Source organism: Colias eurytheme, chromosome 31 (assembly GCF_061535395.1).
Source record: "Colias eurytheme isolate Ceu_HAF_F1 chromosome 31, ilColEury1 Martin Lab GWU primary, whole genome shotgun sequence".
In the NCBI taxonomy this organism is placed as follows: Eukaryota; Metazoa; Arthropoda; class Insecta; order Lepidoptera; family Pieridae; genus Colias; species Colias eurytheme.
This window is the reverse complement of record NC_143010.1, coordinates 4766925-4789685: the sequence shown is the minus strand read 5'-3', so window position 1 is coordinate 4789685 and position 22761 is coordinate 4766925. Positions and strand designations below refer to the sequence as shown.

At 35.2% G+C, this 22761-nt stretch overlaps 1 protein-coding gene across 1 annotated transcript in view; it reads left to right on the top strand.

Annotated features, from left to right (window-relative positions):
- Window positions 1-22761, top strand: part of LOC149895580 (monocarboxylate transporter 12-like) — a 32736-nt gene that overhangs the window by 3950 nt on the left and 6025 nt on the right. The window contains exons 2-15 of the mRNA XM_090118932.1: window positions 4427-4531; window positions 5048-5173; window positions 7122-7255; window positions 7757-7947; window positions 11217-11360; window positions 12496-12562; window positions 12882-12997; window positions 14681-14803; window positions 16203-16348; window positions 17138-17213; window positions 17590-17716; window positions 18170-18313; window positions 19108-19250; window positions 19971-20076. Of these exons, the coding sequence (XP_089975058.1) occupies window positions 4427-4531; window positions 5048-5173; window positions 7122-7255; window positions 7757-7947; window positions 11217-11360; window positions 12496-12562; window positions 12882-12997; window positions 14681-14803; window positions 16203-16348; window positions 17138-17213; window positions 17590-17716; window positions 18170-18313; window positions 19108-19250; window positions 19971-20076 (1748 nt within the window). The remainder of the gene's footprint in view (window positions 1-4426; window positions 4532-5047; window positions 5174-7121; window positions 7256-7756; window positions 7948-11216; window positions 11361-12495; window positions 12563-12881; window positions 12998-14680; window positions 14804-16202; window positions 16349-17137; window positions 17214-17589; window positions 17717-18169; window positions 18314-19107; window positions 19251-19970; window positions 20077-22761) is intronic.

Here is a 22761-nt window from a genome sequence, read left to right as displayed (position 1 = left end):
AGAGCAATCTAACAGTACCGGTCACAAGTTGCACTTTTGAGTTTTTTGGAAGAAAAAAATAAAAAGATCAAGTTCAGTAACTCAAACTACCCTAATATAGTATTTTGACAATCGATTCCTCCTAAAGGCTTCCATGGAGGAATGTGTTTATTTTACCAATTATAGACCTAATTAAGAGCAATCTATCAGTATCGGTCACAAGTTGCATTTTTGAGTTTTTTTGGAGAAAAAAAATAAAAAGTTCAAGTATCGTAACTACCCTAATAAAATTCAATTCCCTGTAAACGCCTCCGTGGTGGAATCGTGTTTTTTATCAATGATAGACCCAATTATGAGCAATCTATCTGTACCGGTCACAAGTTGCACTTTTGAGTTTTTTGGAAGAAAAAAATAAAAAGATCAAGTTCAGTAACTCAAACTACCATAATATAATATTTTGACAATCGATTCCTCCTAAAGTCTTCCATGGAGGAATGTGTTTATTTTACCAATTATAGACCTAATTAAGAGCAATCTATCAGTTTCGGTCACAAGTTGCACATTTGAGTTTTTTGGAAGAAAGAAATATTTTTTGATCGATTGATGTGGAAATTGTTTGAGCCAAAATCATGTTTTACTGCGTATAACTCAGAAACGGTAGGATATAGGAAAAAATGATATAGGTACAACTTGTAGATAATTCTATGGCCTTTCAACTTTTTCTTGAAAGTTTTTCTCTAACATGTACCGTTTTTGAGATTTAAGCGAAAAATGAAAAAATGGACCCATTTCCCCCCTCCCCCCACTCCGGGGCTCCTCCTAGTGGCCCGGGGTTTTAGTATGTTTATTAACTAGGGACTCTTGACATGTTTCCGAAGAAACATCTTACGTTACTAACTCACGCACTCTAGAACTTTTTATTCAATGGACTATAGTTAAAAAACAGTTTAAAAAAGTTCTGTCTTGGACGTCCGTGTGTCTGTATGTGCGGATCCTTTTTCTTGTTAACACGATAGCGACCGAAATACTTTACTAATCGATCTTTTTTTTTCTCTTACGCTTGAGTATGCTCAGGAATAGAACCCTTTCATTTTTCAGGGTCTGATTCGATGTGGTTTAATTGTTATTAAATAAACAAAAATAATAATTAATAAATATTTATTAAAAAAAAATTATGAGGCGTGCACTTTTGGATTTTCCAAATTATTTATTTATTATTATCGGCATACGCCAAATTATATTCTGATTCTCCTCCATCCATTACATGTATATTCTGATTCGCATCCTCGAGCTTTTGATTGAAGTCTTTAAAAATTAGATATTCTACGGCTTAACCCTGACTCCGAAGCTCTCTAAAACACACAAGTTTAAGATATTTGGTCTAGTTATTTCGATATTTATTTGTCGCCCTATTGATTCATTATTTATATCATTTTATCATTGAAATATTTATTACTATCTGCGCTTCGCGGTTTCACCCGCATGGCTCCGCTCCTGTTGGTCTTAGCGTGATGATATATTATAGCCTATAGCCTTCCTCGATAAATGGGCTATCTAACACCGAAAGAATTTTTCAAATCGCACCAGTAGTTCCTGAGATTAGCGCGTTCAAACAAACTCTTCAGCTTTATAAAATTAGTGGGTATAGATAAATCGATTGTATTACAAAATGCAATATACAAAAGATCTCTTCCAGACAACATAAGGAAATTATTTATATATAGGGTAGTTTGATAAATTGTCTAGTGACAGTTCTAGGAATAGAATGACTCACTGTGACTCATCACTAACTTCGTAACTGCAGAACTGTCCAATCAATATAGTTAATGCATTAGTTGTATCGTTTCCTTTGTCTTCCATATCTTTGTATCCGGAAAATAGATACTTTAATTTCATGTAAAACTGTAACAAATTTTTATCTACACTAATATGTATATGTATTAATTATAAAGCTGAAGAGTTTGTTTGTTTGACCGCGCTAATCACGGGAACTACTGCCCCGATTTGAAACATTCTTTCGGTGTTAGATAGCCCATTTATCGAGGAAGGCTATAGGCTATATATCATCTCGCTAAGACCAACAGGAGCGGAGCACTGCGGATAAAACCGCGGAGCAGACTTTATTTTTAAAAATGTATTATGGCCGTACTTTCGATATCAGTTTAAAGTTTTTTGATATTTGCAATAATTACGGAATAATCGCCTGTGTACACTTAACGATTACACCCTGTATATCTATTGATGTAGGTAGGTATGTGTTAAAATTTTCAACATGATTCAAGTTTACAAGTGCCATTTTTATTATTATAAAGAGGAAATGGTTTGTATGTATGTATGTATGGTTTTCACGTATAAATTACTGGACCAATTTTGATGATATTTGGCACAGATAATCTATAGACCCTGAGAAAGAACATAGGCTGCCTTTTATTGCGAAATATGTATCATGGGCGACGCCAGGGCGGACCGCTAGTACGTAAATAAATTGGTGTAGGTAGTTACCTATATAGTTAAGTTTTAAAATGAAAAATCGGCTTTTAACATAAAAAGGTTTCGTGTTCGAATAATTTATGAGTTGATTAACACCTTTGTGTCGCAAATTACGTAATTCATTGACCTACCACAAGGCGGTTCCGCCCGCCCTGCGTATCGATTGCATGAGCAAGGATGTATTGCAGTATTGATCTAAACCGGTTTCAACTAGTTATACATTATTGAAGTGAAACTTCTTTTATATCGGGATTGGAAAAAAAATAGTGTAACATTTTTTCGTTACGCGTGACATTTTTCCGTTACGCGCCATCTTTTTCTTATCCCTACCACGCGTGATTCGACGTATTTCTGTAAAGTTGCATATAGTAAATTATTTTTTGAAAAATAGTAGTGATGATAGCGACTAGCTTTCTGCGCGTGGCTTCGCCCGCTGTCTCTTAACATACCTATGCTATGTAACATATTATTATTATTCTTAAACCTTCCTTGAGAACCACTCTGTGTATTAAAATAATAATAAGTACCTAACTAAATCCATACTAATATTATAAATGCGAAAGTAACTCTGTCTGTCTGTCTGTTACTCAATCACGCCTTAACTACTGAACCAATTTGCATGAAATTTGGTATAGAGATATTTTGATACCCGAGAAAGGACATAGGATAGGTTTTATCCCGGAAATCCTACGGGAACGGGTTTTTCTTTGAAAACGCGGGCGAAGCCGCGGGCGGAAAGCTAGTAATGTTATAAAAACACGCTTTAAATCATGTGATTATTGTATTGCCACCGATCCTTGATAAGTGTACAAGGCTTGAATTAAATCTGTTTGTTTAGTGGGTCAAATTCCAGTCTAAACGAATCAGAACTTCCTGAGATTAGTTCTTTCAAACAAAAAAACTGCGTAGCTTCATTATATTAGTAGGTATAATTACTAGTATATTATTTATTATCTACTAGCTTTCCGCCCGCGGCTTCGCCCGCGTTTTCAGAGAAAAACCCGTTCCCGTAGGATTTCAGGGATAAAACCTATCCTATGTCCTTTCTTGGGTATCAAAATATATCTTTACCAAATTTCATGCAAATTTGTCAGTAGTTCAGGCGTGATTGTGTAACAGACAGACAGACAGAGTTACTTTCGCATTTATAATATTAGTATGGATGGCATTATAGTCTTCTTAAATCGGTACCAGGCGAGTGCAGTCACGGGTTTCAGTATGGCATAACTATCGATTTATTAAATTCAAACATTTATTTATTCAATAAGACTTCTTCTAGAAGCACTTTTGAATTGTCATATTTTTAACCATTTACCACCGATTCAGAAAGCAGTATCTATGGAGACGAACCGGCAAGAAACTCCATAGTGGCTCTTATTATTATTAATCTTCTTACTAGCTTTCCGCCCGCGGCTTCGCCCGCTTTCTCTAATACCTAATAAATTATATATCTACTAAAACCTTCCTCTTGAATTACTCTGTCTATTAAAACAATTCGCATCGAAATCCGTTGCGTAGTTTTAATGATAGCAGGGACAGCATACATATAGGGACATAGGGACAGAGAAAGTGGCCTTGTTTTATACTATGTTAGTGATTATTAAATATTTTTACCCCGTTTATAATAAGTATAAACTTATGTAACATTTCAGAAGCCTTATAAATTAACTTTAAGTTACGCAATGTGTTCGTGATTTGTTAATCTCACTTGAGAGTTAAGTTATTCAAGCTAAATTGTTGTTTCTTGTTGAACATAATTAAAAAGAATTGAAACTTCTTTAGGCGCGTTGAGAGTAAAATTTAAAGGTCCGTAAATGCCGTCACATCATGGAAGGCGACGATTCTGGTATCTTTGAATCTTGCCAAAATAGTTTCACTTCTGACACGTGTGCTTGGCAAACATGCTCTTTTTTTCAATAAAGATTTATTTATTTATTTGAATAATGATTTATTTCAGGAGTTGTCAAAACTCGAAGGCGGCATCCTTGGGTCGTCTGCGCCGCCGACGTCCGTCGCGCCTGTCTCCTGCTCGATTGACCTCCCTGGTGATGACATTACAGAGGTCAGTTACAAGGAAGATAATCCCAACTACGAGTATATTATAACTAGCTGCGCTCCGCGGTTTCACCCGCGTGTCTCCGCTTCTTGGTCTTAGCGTGATGAGTATAGCCTATAGCGTTCCTCGATAAATGGGCTATCTAACACCGAAATAATTTTTCAAATCGGACCAGTAGTTCCTGAGATTAGCGCGTTCAAACAAACAAACTTCAAAATATTAAGTATAGATTGCAAAAGCAACTCTGTCTGTCTGTCTTTTCTTTTCGCCTCAACCACTTGATTTATTAATCTATACCAATAACTAGCTGCTCCGCGCGGTTTCACCCCCGTGGCTCCACTCCTGTTGTAGCGTGATGATAAATAGCCTATAACCTTCCTCGATAAATGGGCTATCTAACACCGAAAGAATTTTTCAAATCGGACCAGTAGTTCCTGAGATTAGCGCGTTCAAACAAACAAACAAACTCTTCAGCTTTATAATATTAGTATAGATAAAATTGGAGTGTCTGTCGTGTTCCAGGCGGTACTATCACCAGACAAAGCGGGTTCCCTGCTATCCATCCAGTCTGCTCCACCAGAACAAAGCGATAGAATGGAACAGCGAGAGAGGCCAGTTAGTCTGCTTCTAGAGCTGCCGCTTGCGTCTGTAAGTATTGATAAAAAAAAAGTGTTTTCACTTCTCCGGGAGTGCCGGCAGAAGTGAAAACTTGATTATTAACGTTCAGCATGTTTGATATTTTGGAATGGTATCCGTCTTACGCATGGAATATAAGGGCTTAAAAAAAATCCGTCTTACGCTTTTTCGATCAGGCCACGTGTTCTGACGCGAGTTTAAGATTTTATACCCAACGCCGCTAAAGAAGTTTTCACTTCAAAAATGTGTGCGTGTACTAGTATACACACGTAAGAAGTGAAACTTCTTTATGACCTTATTTTTCAAAAAATAATTTACTATATGCAACTTTACAGAAATACGTCAATTCACGCGTGGTTGGGATAAGAAAAAGATGGCGCGTAACGGAAAAATGTCACGCGTAACGAAAAAATGTTACTCTAAATTTTTTTCCAACCCCGATAAAGAAGTTTCACATCAATAAAACATAACTGTTTTATACTCAACCACATTTTATATGTGTAGACATATTTTCCTCTCGTTTGATCAAGTTTGTAAGCGAGTTTTTTCCTTTAAAATTGATCAAAACGATTGATGGAATCAATGGATGAAAACTATAGTCATTTATTTATTTATTTATCTTTGCTCTGTGTCTGGGTGTTAATTATCACTTATAATACAACAAGAGCTTCAAAATTATCGGGTATTTTCCGATAGGTTCGTTGCAAACAAATGAAGGAGTCAAGTTTTTAGTCAAGATTAAAAAATCACGAGCGCGAAGCGCGAGTGATTTTTCCTGAAAAACTTGACGACTTTATTTGTTTGCAGGGAACCTTGATAGTCCGGGATACATCGCCCATTTTTGCAAGTGATTACTATCAAGCTAATTTTTCGTGAGTAGCTTTATTTTGATGAGATGCGCAATAATTTCATGTACAAAACTCTCGATTGTGGTAGCTACCAGAGGAAACAAGGATAAAATATTTTGATTTGATGGTTCTCAAATATTTATTACTAACTGAATGTTTTTTTTTGTTCAATCTCAAGATAATTATCTAAATTATTCGAAAAAATACTTGTCCTACAAAATCTATGGTTTGATCAAAGAGTCCCCCTTTCCAATGTGTATCGATAACGAAGTCATCATAAATGATTACTAACCAGCTGATTTTTTTATTTTCACTTATTTAATACTTATATAATTCAACAGACATATTGTCCTACAAATTGCGTAATAAATATTTGAGAACCGTCAAATCAAAAATTTTTATCCTTGTTACCTCTGTAAGCTACCACAATCGAGAGTTTCGTACATGAAATTATTGGGCATCTCATCAAAATAAAGCTACTCACGAAAAATTAGCTTGATAGTAATCACTTGCAAAAATGGGCGATGTATCCCGGACTATGAGGGAAATGCCAGATAATTTTGAAGCTCGTGTGGTATTCGGGAGATTATTTTTCCGTCCCAAATGTTGGCCAATAATTTCACAATTGAATTGAACCTGTCAGTTTGACGTCAACGACCAGAGAAAATTTTCAAAAAATTATCAGTATAATACCATGTAGGTTGTACCACGTGACGTCGAATGGTGCAATTATATTGGTCGATATTTGGGTCGGAAAAATAATCTATATAAATACCTATGTATTTAAAATTATATATACGTATGTTTATTATTTGCCATCGTTTCCATAAAACAAGCGAAAGCTTAGTATGGGATCTGATCGTGCCGTGTGTGATAGGTAATTGTCCTGTAATATTTATTATTATTTATATTTTGTAAAATTAAATTCTAATACTGACATGATTTAAAAGAGCAACTATGGAGTATCTTGCCGGTTCTTCTCCATAGATACTGCTTTCCGAATCGGTAATAAAATAATACAATATGTTATGACGATTCGAAAGTGCTTCTCGAAGAAGTCTAATTGAATAAATAAACGTTTGAGTTAAACACAAATGTTTATTTTATTACAGCAAGTAGGTGCATATCTCTCGGCCATGTCGCCAACAGAGCAAGAGGAGGACTCGTTGCTAACACTCTCGTCGGTGACGGCTCGGCCGCTGCTCGCCGTGTCCAGGAAGTTACGGCCGCAGAGCGATTCCTCTGAGTTAGTATTCATTTTGTTTATTTGTTTCATAACACAGGGTACAATAAGCTTTGAATACAATAAAAAGAAATTGCATATGAATGGGCACTTTATAAAGATACACTAGTTCCCAAAACTAGTCGTGTCGTGGGTTCGATTCCCACCCGGGGCTAATATTTGTGTGATGAACATAGATAGCTCTGTGTCTGGATGTTAAATATCTATATATAAGTATTTATTTAAAATTATATATGTATGTTTATCAGCCATTTGATTTCCATAACACAAGCGAAAGCTTAGGATCAGATCGTGCCGTGTGTGAAAATTGTCCAGAAATATTTATTTATGTTAAAGTGAAACTTTTATTAGTTATTACATCGTCTCAAACTTTTTGGTCTGTGTAGCGCATGTCGCGTGACGGTCGAACCGTACGATAATTATCGTACAAATACGATAATTTTGTGCCTAAGTTTCACTTTTACCGTGGTTTCATAAAACCACACAACATTTTTTTTTCTATAGCACATCACCTCCAGACGGCGGCTATGGCTGGGTGGTGGTGTTCGGCGCTTTCATGGTCCAGTTCTGGGTGGCTGGCCTCTTCAAGTCCTATGGAGTGCTGTATGTGGAGATCATGGAAACGTTCCCGGATTCATCTGAGAGCGTGGCTAGTTGGATACCGGCTGCTTTGTCTACGCTATGTTTGGCGCTGGGTGAGTATAAGCTGTGAATCACAATAAATTATTTTGAATTCAAATTCGAGTATGTTTTTTGTTTACACACACACACACACCCGCACCCGGGCACACGCGTACATACACTTGGAAGAAATGGCTCTGTCGCCATTCTGAGGTCGCCTATTGTGCAATTTACTGTATTTCATTATTATTAATCTCTGTAATTTGGTCTGTAAAGTTCTCATTCTTTCATTCATTCATTTATTCATTCATACGTTCTAGCGTATAATGTCTACGTATAAAATACATCTAAAATAAGAGCTAGCGCGCACGAGCAACTTTGTCTCCGCAACTATTTTGTCTCGGCAACTATTTTGTCTCTCCCACCTGTGGGCTAGTATGAAAGTGCGCGCACGTAGCGACGCAACTCCCCATACAAATTGATGGGAGAGACAAAATAGTTGCGGAGACAAAGTTGCTCGTGCGCGCTAGCTCTAATAAAGACACATTCGGATTCCTTTCAGTAATGGTTAATATGAATATGCTGCTATTAGAAAAATTAATAGGAGAGAGAACTTTCTCTCTCCTTCTACGTATAAATATCAGAATAAGAAATTACACGCATCAATCATATTAATAATAATAAATACACTTTATTCAGCACCATGTAAATACACGTAAAAAAAGAAACAGACAATATGATTATAAAGCTAAAAAGGCGGCCTTATCGCTACTAAGCGATTTCTACCAGGCAACCTATGGGTAGGATTTTTAATTATAAGAAAGAGGTGAAAACAATAGGTGGTGCAGCAATGAAAATGAATTACAGTATATATTTTAAACCATACAACTACTTATATTATAAATACATAGTAATAAATATAATTTAAGAATACCTACTTATACATTTTATACATATTAATATATACGTACACATAATAAACAATACATACAATACATAATATATATACCTATACAATACAATTATTAAATATAAGGATACTAACAATTTATTTGGGAGAAGAAATGGTTGAAAACTAAATTTTTAAATATGTTCAGCGATTTCGCACGTCTGATTTCAATTGGCAGAGCGTTCCAAAGAAGTATCGACTGTATATGGAAGGATTTGTGGTAAAATTTTGATTTATGGGGAGGAATTTTCAATAGCAAATTGCCAGTGCAGCGCAGATTTAAATCAACATTCGAACGAAATTCAAATTTTTCTTTAAGGTAGACAGGGGCTTGAGGATAGAAAAGGATTTTGTACAAAGATGTAAGTATATGCATGTTGCGACGTAGACGTATGGGTAACCATTTGAGCCTCATACGGTATTCTGTGACGTGATCATACTTGCGGAGGCCAAATACGAATCTTATACAAACATTTTGCAGCCGTTCAAGTTTGTCCAATTGCAATTCAGTAAGGTCAGTATAGCAAATATCGGAATAATCGAGGATGGGAAGGAGGAGGGACTGTGCAAGAGAAATTTTTGTTGGAATGGGTAAGAAATTCCGAATACGTCTTAACGAATGTGATGCAGCAAATACCTTCTTACTCAGTTCGTTAATTTGTTTGTGCCAAGATAAAGTGCGATCAAACATAACACCAAGATTTTTAACCGAATCACTTACCGGTATAATTGTGTTATCTACAGTAATAGGAGGAAGAATTGACCAGTCAATCCTCGAAATGAAACTGGGACTCCCGATGATAATAGATTGAGTCTTTGATGGATTGACTCCCAAACCGTAGGATCTACTCCAAGCTACTATCGAGGCAAGATCCTTATTCATCAATCGAATAGCAGATGGTAAATCTTCGAGAGTTGAACGAGTATAGATTTGGAGATCATCTGCATACATATGTGAGAGCGAAGTAAGGGAAACAGTGATATTATTAATAAATATGGAAAAGAGGAGAGGAGAAAGGACGCCACCTTGTGGAACGCCAGCAGTGATGCTTGACCAAGTTGAGAAAGTACTATCAACTTTGATTCGTTGCTGACGCCCCAGCAAGTAACTTTGAAACCACGCAATCACCGTTGGAGATATGTTAATGGAGCGAAGCAAGCTCACTAGGATATCAAAGTCTACAGTGTTGAACGCGTTACTGAAATCCAGTAAGGTAAGAATAGTGAGCTGCTTGTCATCGATTCCCGCTCGAATATCGTCAGTGATCTTAGTGAGTGCAGTAGCCGTACTATGCCCAGGACGGAAGCCAGATTGACAAGGATTTAAGATGGAGTTTTTGTTGAGGAAACGGGTTAACTGTTCGTGGACTAAACGTTCCAGTGCTTTGGATAAGAAAGGGAGGATGGAGATTGGACGATAATCGGAAAAGGATGCAGGATGGATTTTTTTAGGTAAGGGTAGAACGTCTGCATTTTTCCAGGCATCCGGAAATATGCCAGAGGAGATGGAAGAGTTAAATATGAAAGTTATTACAGGTGTAAGGATATCAATAATAGGAAGGATCATCATATTATTCATAGGATCATCATATTAATAATAGGAAGGATCATCATATTATTATAAGTAAAAAGGTAGGTACTTTTTTATTTCTTATGGCGCCGTTTCATTAGTAGATAGAGCCCGCATGCGGGGTGCGAGAGATTTCTGGAACGCGTGCCACAGGGCCAGCATTCGGGGAACCGTTTTCATTAGTCGATAGGGCCCGCATGCGGGGTGTAGGGAGAACCTCCATTAACCAAGCTGTATATTGACCGATGAATTTCATTGGTCGATATCACGGTCGGTATTAAGCATGCGGGGAACTTGTTTTCATTGGTTGTTATCTCGCCTGCGGGGACTCCCCGTATGCTGTATACCGAACGAGTTAACGACTAATGAAACGGCGCCATTATAGCTGTATACGTGGAACCTCGAAGGAAGGAAGTAGAAAATTTTTAAGCAGTTTCGACTGACTGTGGAATCGCTATTAGAAGATAATAAATAAAACAAATGGATAGGGAAATGGAAATTTTATTAACTATCTTTTCCTGTAAAATATCACGCCACGAACCAAGACAAAACAAATTATCGATTGTAGAGCACTATAATGCTTCGCTAATCAGTCTTACAATATTTCAATTTGATTTCTTCACTACATAGTATAAAACAAAGTCGCTTTTTCTGTCCCTATGTATGCTTAAATCTTTAAAACTACGCAATGGACTTTGATGCGGTTTTTTGTAATAGATAGAGTGATTCAAGAGGAAGGTTTTAGTATATAATTTATTAGGTTTTAGACAAAGCGGGCGAAGCCGCGGGCGGAAAACTAGTTAAATTATATGTTTTTATTCCAGCGCCTCTATCATCAGCCCTCTGCGAGAAATACTCATGTCGTCTGGTCGTGTTCATTGGTGGACTGTTCTGTGCTACCGGTCTGGCGCTGTCGTATTTCAGTACTGGGTTGTTGCATTTGTTGTTGAGTTTTGGAGTTATGACTGGTGAGTTTTTTTGAAGTGAAAACTTCTTTAGCGGCGTTGAGCACTTTTTCTGTAATGGGTATAAAATGTTAAACTCGCGTCAGGACACGTGACCTGATCGAAAAAGCGTAAGACGGATACCATTCCAAAATATCAAACATGCTCAACGTTAATAATCGAGTTTTCACTTCTGCCGGCACTCCCCCAGTGCAACCCGGCTTTTTTTTATAATTTTGCATAAGTGAAGTGAGAAGTCCCATGTCCCCAAGTGGGGTAAGGGGCAGATGTATTATTCATACATCTGTTTCACTGATCGATTTTTCTTTAGGGACAAGTAGGTGATCAGTCTTCTGTGTCCTGCCAGACCGAGACATTTTTTTTTCTTCGTCTCCACCGGGAATCGAACCCAGGACCCCTCGGTTCTACGCTCACGCGTCAAACACTGTACCAAGGAGGCGGTCAATAATAATTATGCATTAGCGATTGGCAAAAACTTTTACCTAACTACTTATCAAATGTTGCATTCAAAATAAAAAAAAAATATTTGATGATGTGTGCGTTAAACTGTCTTACCACAAAAAACTTTAGACAGGGTTTGATTTTAAGCGCGGGTTCTCTTTCTGGTTTTGTCGTATTTCACATAGACAATTATTAAAGTGACAGATCCCTGGCTTAAAGTTAGACTGTGTTTAAATTGTTTTGTGCTAAAGCTTTTTATGAAAACTTTGACGTTATGAAAAAATAATTATTTTAAATCAGTTCATTTCAGAATCTGTTCTAATTGAAGTCAACGTTCTATAAGCGCGTTGAGAGTAAAATTTCAAGGTCGCGTCATGGCAATACCGTCACGGCATGGAGTAAAGCGGCTATTTTGATATCTTGAAGTTTCACTTCTGACACGTGTGCTCGGCACACATGCTCTTTTTTCTTAATCATAAAAACTTTTGCCTACGTCATCAAATATTGTTTTGAATTTGAAAATTAAAACTTTTATGACAACTTTGACGTTAGCAAAAAATCATTTTTTTAATCTGTCTCTGATTTCTGAATTGGTTCTAATATTTTATTCATCACATACTTGTAACTTGTTGTTGGAAAATAAGTCTTACCTATTTGTAATAACGTATAAATTTAAATTGAATAAATATTTTTTCAGGTATTGGTGGCGGCCTCTCTACTACCCCGGGCATTGTGATCGTATCACAATATTTCGACAAACACCGGTAAGAATTCATATAACCAACGAATTATCGTAAGGAAAGACTATACGAATAGTCTTTATAAAAAATAACTTTTCATTGTACTTATTCAATTTTAAAAATATTCATAATGCATCCTCTTCGATTGAATTAAAAAAAATAGGATGAGATATTATTTGGCGCGTAAAATCTACCTTTCGCATAAGCTTTAATATTAAAAAAAAAAACATTTTTTTTGAAATAAGAATTGATCATCATCATATTTTTGAAAAGAATTGACTTCTATATTTTTAAAAATTTGCATCTGATACTTTGACGCAAGCAATTATGTTGTCTCTTTCAGAGCATTGGCGAATGGTATATGTGTGAGCGGGACGGCAGCTGGTAGCTTCGTTTTTCCGATGCTGATTGAGAAATTAGTTGATATGTACGGTTTGCATGGAACTGTGTTGCTATTGGGTAAGTCTATTCAAATTATTGTTTTTATGTTCTTTTTTAAATGCTATAATAAAAATAACAAATCATTTAAATAAAAATAAAGTTGAGAGAGATGGAACGAAGTTCTATGAGGGAGAGAGAGAGAGACAGACTGAGAAACATGCGCACAGTTACGCGCCGTACAGTTAGCAAAAAGTGTCATAACAACTTTTGGTCTTAATTCCGTCTAGCCCCCTTTCGTAATGCGCGATAATGAACTTCATTCCAATAAAAAATTGACAACATATTAATTATTAATACTTATTTATAACAAGAAAGTACTTCATTATTAAAATAAACAAAAAAACCTGAATTTGCAGGTATACGATTACGGTCTAAATCATTGAGATAATAGTACTACGTATGGAGGAGACACCACGAACAAAATCTGTGCGCCATTTTTTTTCTCTAACTAGGTTTTAAAAATTATTATCTAGTTAGGTACTTACCAATGAAAGTTATTCCTTTGCACTTTTCCGTATTATTTGTATTATTTGTGCAATATCGTAACACACACGAAGGCATATTTGATGCGTTTCACTTTAAAACAAATAAAAAATGAGCGTGCAGTTACGCCATATGGCGTATGTTGAGCGGAACATAAGTGATGTAGGCGGTGTCGTCTCCATATGTATATCTCAATGGTCTAAATTCACCTTTTTTCAACTTTGAATATATCCATAAGTTTTTGAAATGATAAAACATGAATTGTAATTTAATATTTATTGTACAATATTCAGAATAAGATGCTGTAATAACGAACACTAGTAATATCGACACGTCCTATACTACGTATGTTTGTAGGATGTGTCGATATTTATTAAAGACCTATTCAAACTAGAGCGATAGCGGATACCGCTCTAATCTGCATAAGCCTTAATCGAAGGAAACTGTTAATTTTATATTGTTTTTATTGAAGTGAAACTTCTTTATCGGGGCTGGAAAAAAATTTAGTGTAACATTTTTTCGTTACGCGTGACATTTTTCCGTTACGCGCTATCTTTTTCTTATCCCTACCACGCGTGACGTATTTCTGTAAAGTTGCATATAGTAAATTATTTTTTGAAAAATAAGCTCATAAAGAAGTTTCACTTCTTACGTGTGTACACTAACTAGTACACGCACACATTTTTTTAACGTGATAAGTGATAACGTTTTTAAAATCGTTTTAGTCGGGTGACATGTTCAGAAACTTGTGTCACACCAAAACCTCACGAGCGCGATCGCAGGTATAACGAGAGAGAGACGGACCGATCTCCCGTCTCATCTCGAGCGCTGCCACTGCATTATGTTATCACGTAAACATCTCGATCGTAAACCTACTTTACAAACAACCAATTTTTTTTTAATTTTCATGAAAAATGTTAAAAATTAGGATTATAAGGAAAACTATAAATTTTGACTATAATTTGCACTTTGCCTAGACTTTGTTGATGTGTGTATTTATCTATTTACTAGCTGTTCCGCGCGGTTTCACCCGCATTGCTCCGCTCCTGTTGGTCTTAGCGTGATGATATATAGCCTATAGCCTTCCTCGATAATAGTGCTATCTAACACCGAAATAATTTTTCAAATCGGACCAGTAGTTCCTGAGATTAGCGCGTTCAAACAAACTCTTCAGCTTTATAATATTAGTATAGATTAGTATAGATTTATCGTATCCAGGCGGAGGCATGCTCCACGTGTGCGTGGCGGCCACACTGTACCGGCCGCCGCCAGTGCCGCGTGCTACCACGCCCCCCACCACCACCACGGAGAGCACCACGCTGCTGCACGACGTGCAGGACGGTGAGTTTGGGTGAAGATGGGGATGAGGATGAGGATGGGGATGAGGATGAGGATGAGGATGAGAATTCAGTGATATTTTTTTAGATTTATAGCATGATATTTTTGTTGTTTCTGTAATACAGGGTGTCAAATATATTTGGTGTGATTTTTTTAGGATGATTTTAGTGTTTTAATGGACATCCTTTTTTTTGTTATACAGCGTGGTCAGTTTTTTAGTGTGATTTTTTTAAGTAACACCTATTTCGCGTCATGGCAATACCGTCACGCCATGGAGTAAGGTGACGATTTTGGTAGCTTTGAATCTGCTCAAAGTAGTTTCACTTCTGACACGTGTGCTCAGCTTTTTAGTATCTTTATATGTTTTTTTATATATAAGTATGTATGGTAAGTACTATGGCCACGCTGTACCTCCCCCCACCACCACGGAGAGCACCACGCTGCTGCACGATGTGCAGGACGGTGAGTGTATAGGGTGTTTTGTTATAAATTGGTTATACAGGCATTGAGTTACTATGTACTACGTACTAGAGAGGGCATCTCTACTACACTATTTGTAACACGAGTTAGAGTCAATCGTCTCAAACCAATTTATTTTTGTTGATGAACAATTTTATTGATATTTTTTTAATAAGATAAACAATATTTATTAGGCAGAATATCTACAAAGTGTATGACTCACTAGCCGCCCCGCGCCGCCATCATATTTTGTTCGTGGTGCCCTCTCTATACGTAGTAATAATACCTCAATATATACAGGGTGTTAAATATTTGGTATTACAATTACAATTTATTACAATGTACAATTAATATTCATGCAAAAATATATAAATATAAAAAGGCTACTAAAACAATTTATACAAGCCAATGTTTCCCTAGCTAGGTTACTGGGCAACCTGTGTTTAGGAGAAACAGCTTGAAATAAATTCACAAAAAGCCTCTTAGCAAGTACTCAATTATAAATTAAAATTAAAATTGGTTACAATAGAAAGTAAGAGAAAAAAATATGTATAAATTTTAGGTGTATAAGAGAATGCGGGTGTGCCGTATGAAACTGTATCGTATGACTGTATATAATTATTAAATTTTTTAGGATACCTACTTAACTATACAAGATGGTTAAGTCGTAGTAATTTTTTTTATTACACAGGGTGTTCAATATATTGTGTTTATGTGTGTTTTTTTAAAGGTACAGGATGCTAGCCTGTACAGTGTACATGCTGTTTTTAGGACAATTTTTTTCTGACAGCGTGGTTAGTTTTTGGTCGTTGTTTCTTTTGTTTTTTTCCTTTTTTATACTAACTTATATGCTTGAACAATTTGAATTCCGTCAGTAACAAACTTGTGTTGTCAACTGTATTGATAACAAACTCGCGAAAAATAATAAAATTTCGATTTTCAGGTAAAGCAGTCCCACTCAAAGACAACAGACTACAGAACTTATTCCAACCCGAACCAGAGTTGACGCTTAACCAAAAGAACGCCATGATAAATGAGGACAAACGGACAAACTTGCTGACGGAGATTATACATCCTAGCTTAATTGAGGTATTGTTATTTAACACTGAAAGAATGAAAAGAAAAATAATCTAGAAAAGAAAAATATCTACAATATGGGGGTCTTCAAGCGTAAAGTGAACAGGTACCTTCTAGGGAAGCGCGTTCCAGCATAGACCAAATCATCAGGTGAGATTGTGGTCAAGCGCTTCCCTATCGACAATAAAAAAAAAGCTTTTATTATAAGTTTAACCATCTATTTATGCTGTCATTTTTCTTTGCTAATAGACATTCTTAAAATAACGTAATGTTTTAATATTATTAAGCTATTGCATAGCTTTTATCGCGGGCCTTGAGCGCGGGGACCGAATCCAGAAATCCCGTAACGAAAAAACCTCACGCTCCCCACGGGGACGGGCGGAGGTGTGGCTTGAAGGCATAGCATGCAATAGCTTTACCGCGGCAGTCCCCGAGTGACACACTTTTTTTTTAAGCCAGTGGTTCGATTCCCACCCGGGGCAAATATTTGTGTGATGAACATTAATGTTTGCTCTGTGTCTGGGTGTTAATTATCTATACATATATTATACCTAAGATTATAAATTTAAAATTATATATATGTATGTTTATCAGCCATCTGCAGGTTTCCATAACACAAGCGAAAGCTTAGTATGGGATCAGATCGTTCCGTTTGCGAAAATTGGCCTGAAATATTTACGGTTTAAGACATTTATTTCTCAAAAAGATTACATTTGAATCACTTACAGAGAAATAATAATATAAATTATAAACATTTTTGCTCTCATTTATTTATTTTATAGCTTTTTATTTCTGTTTCAGGTTGCTCGACCGCCATTACCATGTCAAATGTCTGACTCCGAAGATTCCGAGGGCTTAGACGTTTTGGGGGTAGTTGGTAAGTGTAATATACAGGACCGTGTAATCCCGTATGTATTACTTTACTCTTTGGTGTAATCGTTAAGTGTGCACAGGCTATAATTTCGAAACTATTACAGCTCCCCTAGACAAGTGGCTTTCTATTAGCGTAAAGTTCGATAGAATAGATAATGAATGTATGAGATTGACGTTTGATTACGACGACGACGACGATTGATTACGTCAATCTCATATATTCATAATCTATTCTATCGAACTTTACGCTAATAGAAAGCCATTTGTCTAGGGGGGCGATATTGAAAAACTTTAAACTGATATCGAAAGTACTTTAAAGTTAGACTGTGTTTAAATTGTTTTGTGGTAATACCATATATTTTATTGTAATATAATTTCAGGATTACCTCGTGAAGTGGCCCGTCTCCGTTTACGACCAACACGCTCGTCGTCCATCTTGCATTCCGTTGAAGATCTATCCACTGACAGTACTTGTGTTTATAAAGCCAGTCGACGAAAGCTTAGCAGGTTTGTATACAGAGTGGAAATTTTCGATGGGCCCTGCAGGGAAAGTAAAGTGAAATAATGAATGAAAATAGTGAATAAAAAATGAAAAATTCCCGATTTTCAAAAAGATGAATTCTTAAAACTCAAGTTATACAACACAGTTATGGGTGTGCCCATAATTACTCATAACAAGCAACCCGCCCAACTTTGCCACCAGCACGTGAGCTATCGTTTAAGATTATGTTTTCATAGACAAAATGCTCACATTAGAGAAGCGGTATACGCTTGCTGCGCGAAGCTAGAGAAGAAAACACGGATTTTCAGAAAAATTTTAGCAAAAAAATTTTGACGTAATTTTGTTGTTTAAGTATTTTTTTACCTGATCAGTGTATGTAAAACTAAAAGTCCCTTCGCGCTTAGTATACTTACCAATAGTGGGACACCCTGTATAAACTATATTAATATATTTTACAGATCTCTATACATAAAACCGCCGTTGCCAAGTAGAATAATTCCCAACAAAATAGTGGAGCCGGAAGTGAAGAAAGACATAGAAGAGAAGAAAGAAGAGAACGTAGAAGAAGAAGTTAAGAGTGGATGTGTTGGGACTATATCCAGGTAATTAAATAGCTGATAGCTCTGGCTTCGTCTGCGATATAGGCAAATTTTAGAAATGCTATTTGGAAATAATATACATATAGTCGAGCCAATTTAATAGGCAACATTTGACGTCTATCAATTTTATCTTCGAAGAGAGGTAACCTGCTTAAAAAAATCGATTGTAAATTAATCGATACGGACTTGAAACATTTGTCAATCGAACTTGAAACACATGTCAATTTTAAAATTCATCAGGCGAATCCCTGTCCCAGTAATATACTTTCTTTCATAAATTGAAGGAGCAAAATAAGACAAGTATTAGTTTTCTAAAGACAAATAAAATTTGTTTAGTCTGGTGGACTACAGATTTTTTAGTTCAGTTTGTTTAGTTAATTTAATCTACTATATAAAAATAAGTCGGGTTTTCCTTCCTGACGCTATAACTCCAGAACGCACGAACCGATTTCCACGGTTTTGCATTCGTTGGAAAGGTCTCGGGCTCCGTGAGGTTTATAGCAAAGAAAAGGTGTCTCTAGGGGCGAAACGGAGTTCGCCGGGTTTGCTAGTGATATTAAAAAAAATCTTAAATAAATTGTGGCAAAGTATTTATATGAATTATTGAACAAATGAACGAAAGACCGATAGAAATAAATGTAATACTACCATATACTACTAAATATTTAGTGAGAAAATACACTGTTTCTTTGATTATCATCATTGTTATCTGTTGTACTATCCACTGTTTTTAATGTTATTTATACTGCATTTAACACAATTCACTTTTAAAAATATGAATTTTAACTCTATTCCAGATATCTAGACGTGTCCCTACTAAAATCATGGCGGTTCGGACTGCTATGTACCTCCGTAGCACTTATGTCATGCGGTTCACCGTACGCATTGTACTATCTACCTGCTTATACTGTCGCCGCGGGACACAGTAAGGCGGCCGCTGGTGAGTTAGTGAGTGAGTGAGTGAGTTAGTGAGTGAGTGTGTTAATGATTGAAGGATAATTAATAAGGGGTTTCATTTTGTGTGTGTGAGGGAGTTCCTGAGTGAGGGAGAAATAAGGTTGTCGTTCTGTGTTCAAAACGTATATTAAAAGAGGTTATTTAGGACTTTTGAATGAGTGAATGAATGAACGATTGACTAATGAATTCGATATTGTAAGGTTATTCTTTCGAGTGTGATAATAGACTTTTACAAATAAATTTAATACAAGATGAATAATGTATGTAAGTATGAAAGAAAGACTGCGTAAAAGAAAGGTCGATAGAACATCCTTTTGCATTTATTTTATACTAGGTTTCCGCCCGCGGCTTCGCCCGCACATTCAAAGAAAAACCCGCATAGTTCCCGTTCCCGTGGGATTTCCGGGATTGCGTCATTTTCTCCGGATAAAAAGTAGCCTATGTCCTTTCTCGGATATCAAAATATCTCCATATCAAATTTCATGAAAATTGGTTCAGTATAGTTTAGGCGTGATTGAGTAACAGACAGACAGAGTTACTTTCGCATTTATAATATTAATAAAGTATGGATTATAAAGATTTCTTTCTTTTTTTATTTCCAATAAAGTATGGATATCCGAATTTATATTTTAATACATTACAAAATAATTACTCAAAAAACAATAAACCTAATTAATTAAAAATCTTGTTACATTTATTTCAGGTCGTCTAGTAGCAATCAGTGCTGTGTTGGATCTCTGCGGCAGACTGGGGCTCGGCTGGCTTTGTGACTTACATCTGTTTTGTAGACGAAAGGCGTATATCATCAGGTAATAAATCGAATTTTTTTATTCAAATTATTTTATTTATCTATTACTAGCGGTCCGCCCCGGCTTCGCCCGTGGTACATGTTTATGTTTTCTCTACATAAGAACCAACCTCGTACTTCAAGGAATATAATAAAAAAAGAATTATCGAAATCGGTTCAGCCGTTCTCGAGTTATGCGCTTACCAACACATTTTGCGATTCATTTTTATATATAAGAAGATAATTTTTGGTCCTTCTATTTGTTATATAGTCATATTAAAAAACCTAGCGGTTAAATCCTTCGATTTTAATAAAATATCTTAGGATTGAGTTTATTTATTATCGTGCGAAATAATCTACACTAATATTATAAAGAGGAAAACTTTGTTTGTTTGATTGTAATGAATAGGCTCATAAACTACAGGACCGATTTTGATGAAATTTGGTGCAGATAATCTTTAGACCCTCAGAAAGAACATTATAGGCTACCTTTTATTGCGAAATATGTACCACGTGCGAAGCCGGGGCGGACTGCTAGTCTGATATATACATATTTGCTGTATTTACTGTACCACGAAAAGTATAATATGAAAAATGATTAATATTAACCTCACCGCCTAATAATTAATATTGATAAAAAGAGCAGGGGGGTAACCGGCACCTTTAGAATAACAGTCTTATTATGGGTACGTTTTGTTGCGTTCACAAAATAATCTTACTTTTTTGGCACCGGGACCTTCTAAAACATATGGAAACCAATTGCAACAAGACTGTTTCGAACGGTTTCGAGACGTCAATCGAAAAATTGGAACCGGCACGCTCTCTTTGACATTTAGCATTCTTGTTATAATGTCAATAATGACAGTTTTAAGCAATTTTAGTGAAGTTGTAAATATGGAACTTTTATAACATTATTTTGAATATTATTAAAAGAATACACATCAAATTTAAGTGAAACGTATGTAGTTGGAAATCTATTTAATAAATGAAGCTTTTAAAGAAGATAATACATTTATTATATTAAAAATGCAAAATTAACATAACTACATCGGGTTGTTCCAAGAAAAGGCTTCAAACCTTTTGATTTAAGAAGAATCGTGTAAATAATTTATTACTGCGAAGTGCGCAATCATCACGAGTCTCTATGAGATATGGGGGCATCATATTATGAACAATCTTAAAATACAATTATAACCTACAGATTTATCTGTGTAAGATAAAAGTAATGTAAGTACCATACCCAATGCAAATCTTAAGAGTATATTTAAAAATACGTTTGTTTATGTACACATTCTCCACTTGTTATTTCTCTATATAATAAAATGCAACCCTACTTACTTATTCTCTAAACATTTTTATCTAATACCTACTTAATGTAAATCTATAAAAGATTGTTTATTATTTCTTCTTGATTCAATTTATTTTTTCATGTTATATTATTTATATAATAAAACACTTAAAAGTAAATCTACACTCAAATGCACTACCCATATTATACTTATGTTAGGGATCTCATTTAATTTTGAGAAATAATACCATTATTTATTTCCAGATTCTACAATCAATTCCGAGCACTAGGGATAAGATTACCCAGAGTAACCACATGGAAGCATTGATAGTATTCAAGAAGCTATAAAGTGCCAGCGCAACATATGAATATATTTTTTTCAATAGGAAGCAATATCATGCTTTAAATGTATTAGTGCAATTAAAAACATATTTTATAAATCCAAAATCTTTATTTAGTCCTTTTTATTTATTCATTGACAAAACATTTGCTCCTTTACTACTCTTGATAACATTTATATATAAAAAAATGTAATAAAACATGGAATTATTTGAAAATAGATTCAATTCTATTTTGATTAAATATTAATAATTAGGTATATTACTCAAATCCAAATTTGTAAGTAAATAGCATATTAAAAAGACCCTTGATTAAAAAAATAAAGTCTTATTTATAATACCAGCCTTTAAAACTTAAAATGCAATAAACAAAAACTTTATATTTACATCACAATGAATAATTCCTACACTAACAGTTTAATGGTATTTATATTAATTTTATTTTAAATTTAAGTCAATTATTGTATTTGCATAATATAGAGTAGATAAATAATTCAAAAACTTGCAGTACTTATGTATACTTTTAATTTCATTTTTATTAAACTTAAAAGTTAAAATGAAAACAATGTAGGTACTATATTAAGGTACAATTAAATTTTTACATTTTCTTTGAATATTTTAAGTGTAGACATGGTGGCGCCTCCCCCAACTTGAAGTTCTCACTACCACATGATCATCTCCCAAGCCGGTACTTCCTTTCCTTGTTCAATGTTTGGGCAAGCCTGCAATCAACACAACTGTGAAAGATAAATTGGATTTAAACTGATTCTTTGTTGCTTTAACATTTAATAAGTACATTTAATATGTTTACTTTTATTATTAAAGGGCTTGTCATGGTGTATGTAATTTAAGATGTTTTTTTAAACAATGTCAGTATAGTTTGTTAAATAATAAATACTTTTGTTTATCTTGCAATTCTTAATATCGTATTAAAAAAAAGTTAAATGTGTAGGTGTGTAATTCCCACAGGTAATTCCTTACAAAACTGTTAATATAAGTAGCTTCTAACCAAACATAGATAGGTTTGCTTATAAATTAATATAAATATTTACTTTTGACCAGCTGCTCTAGTTTTTGTGAA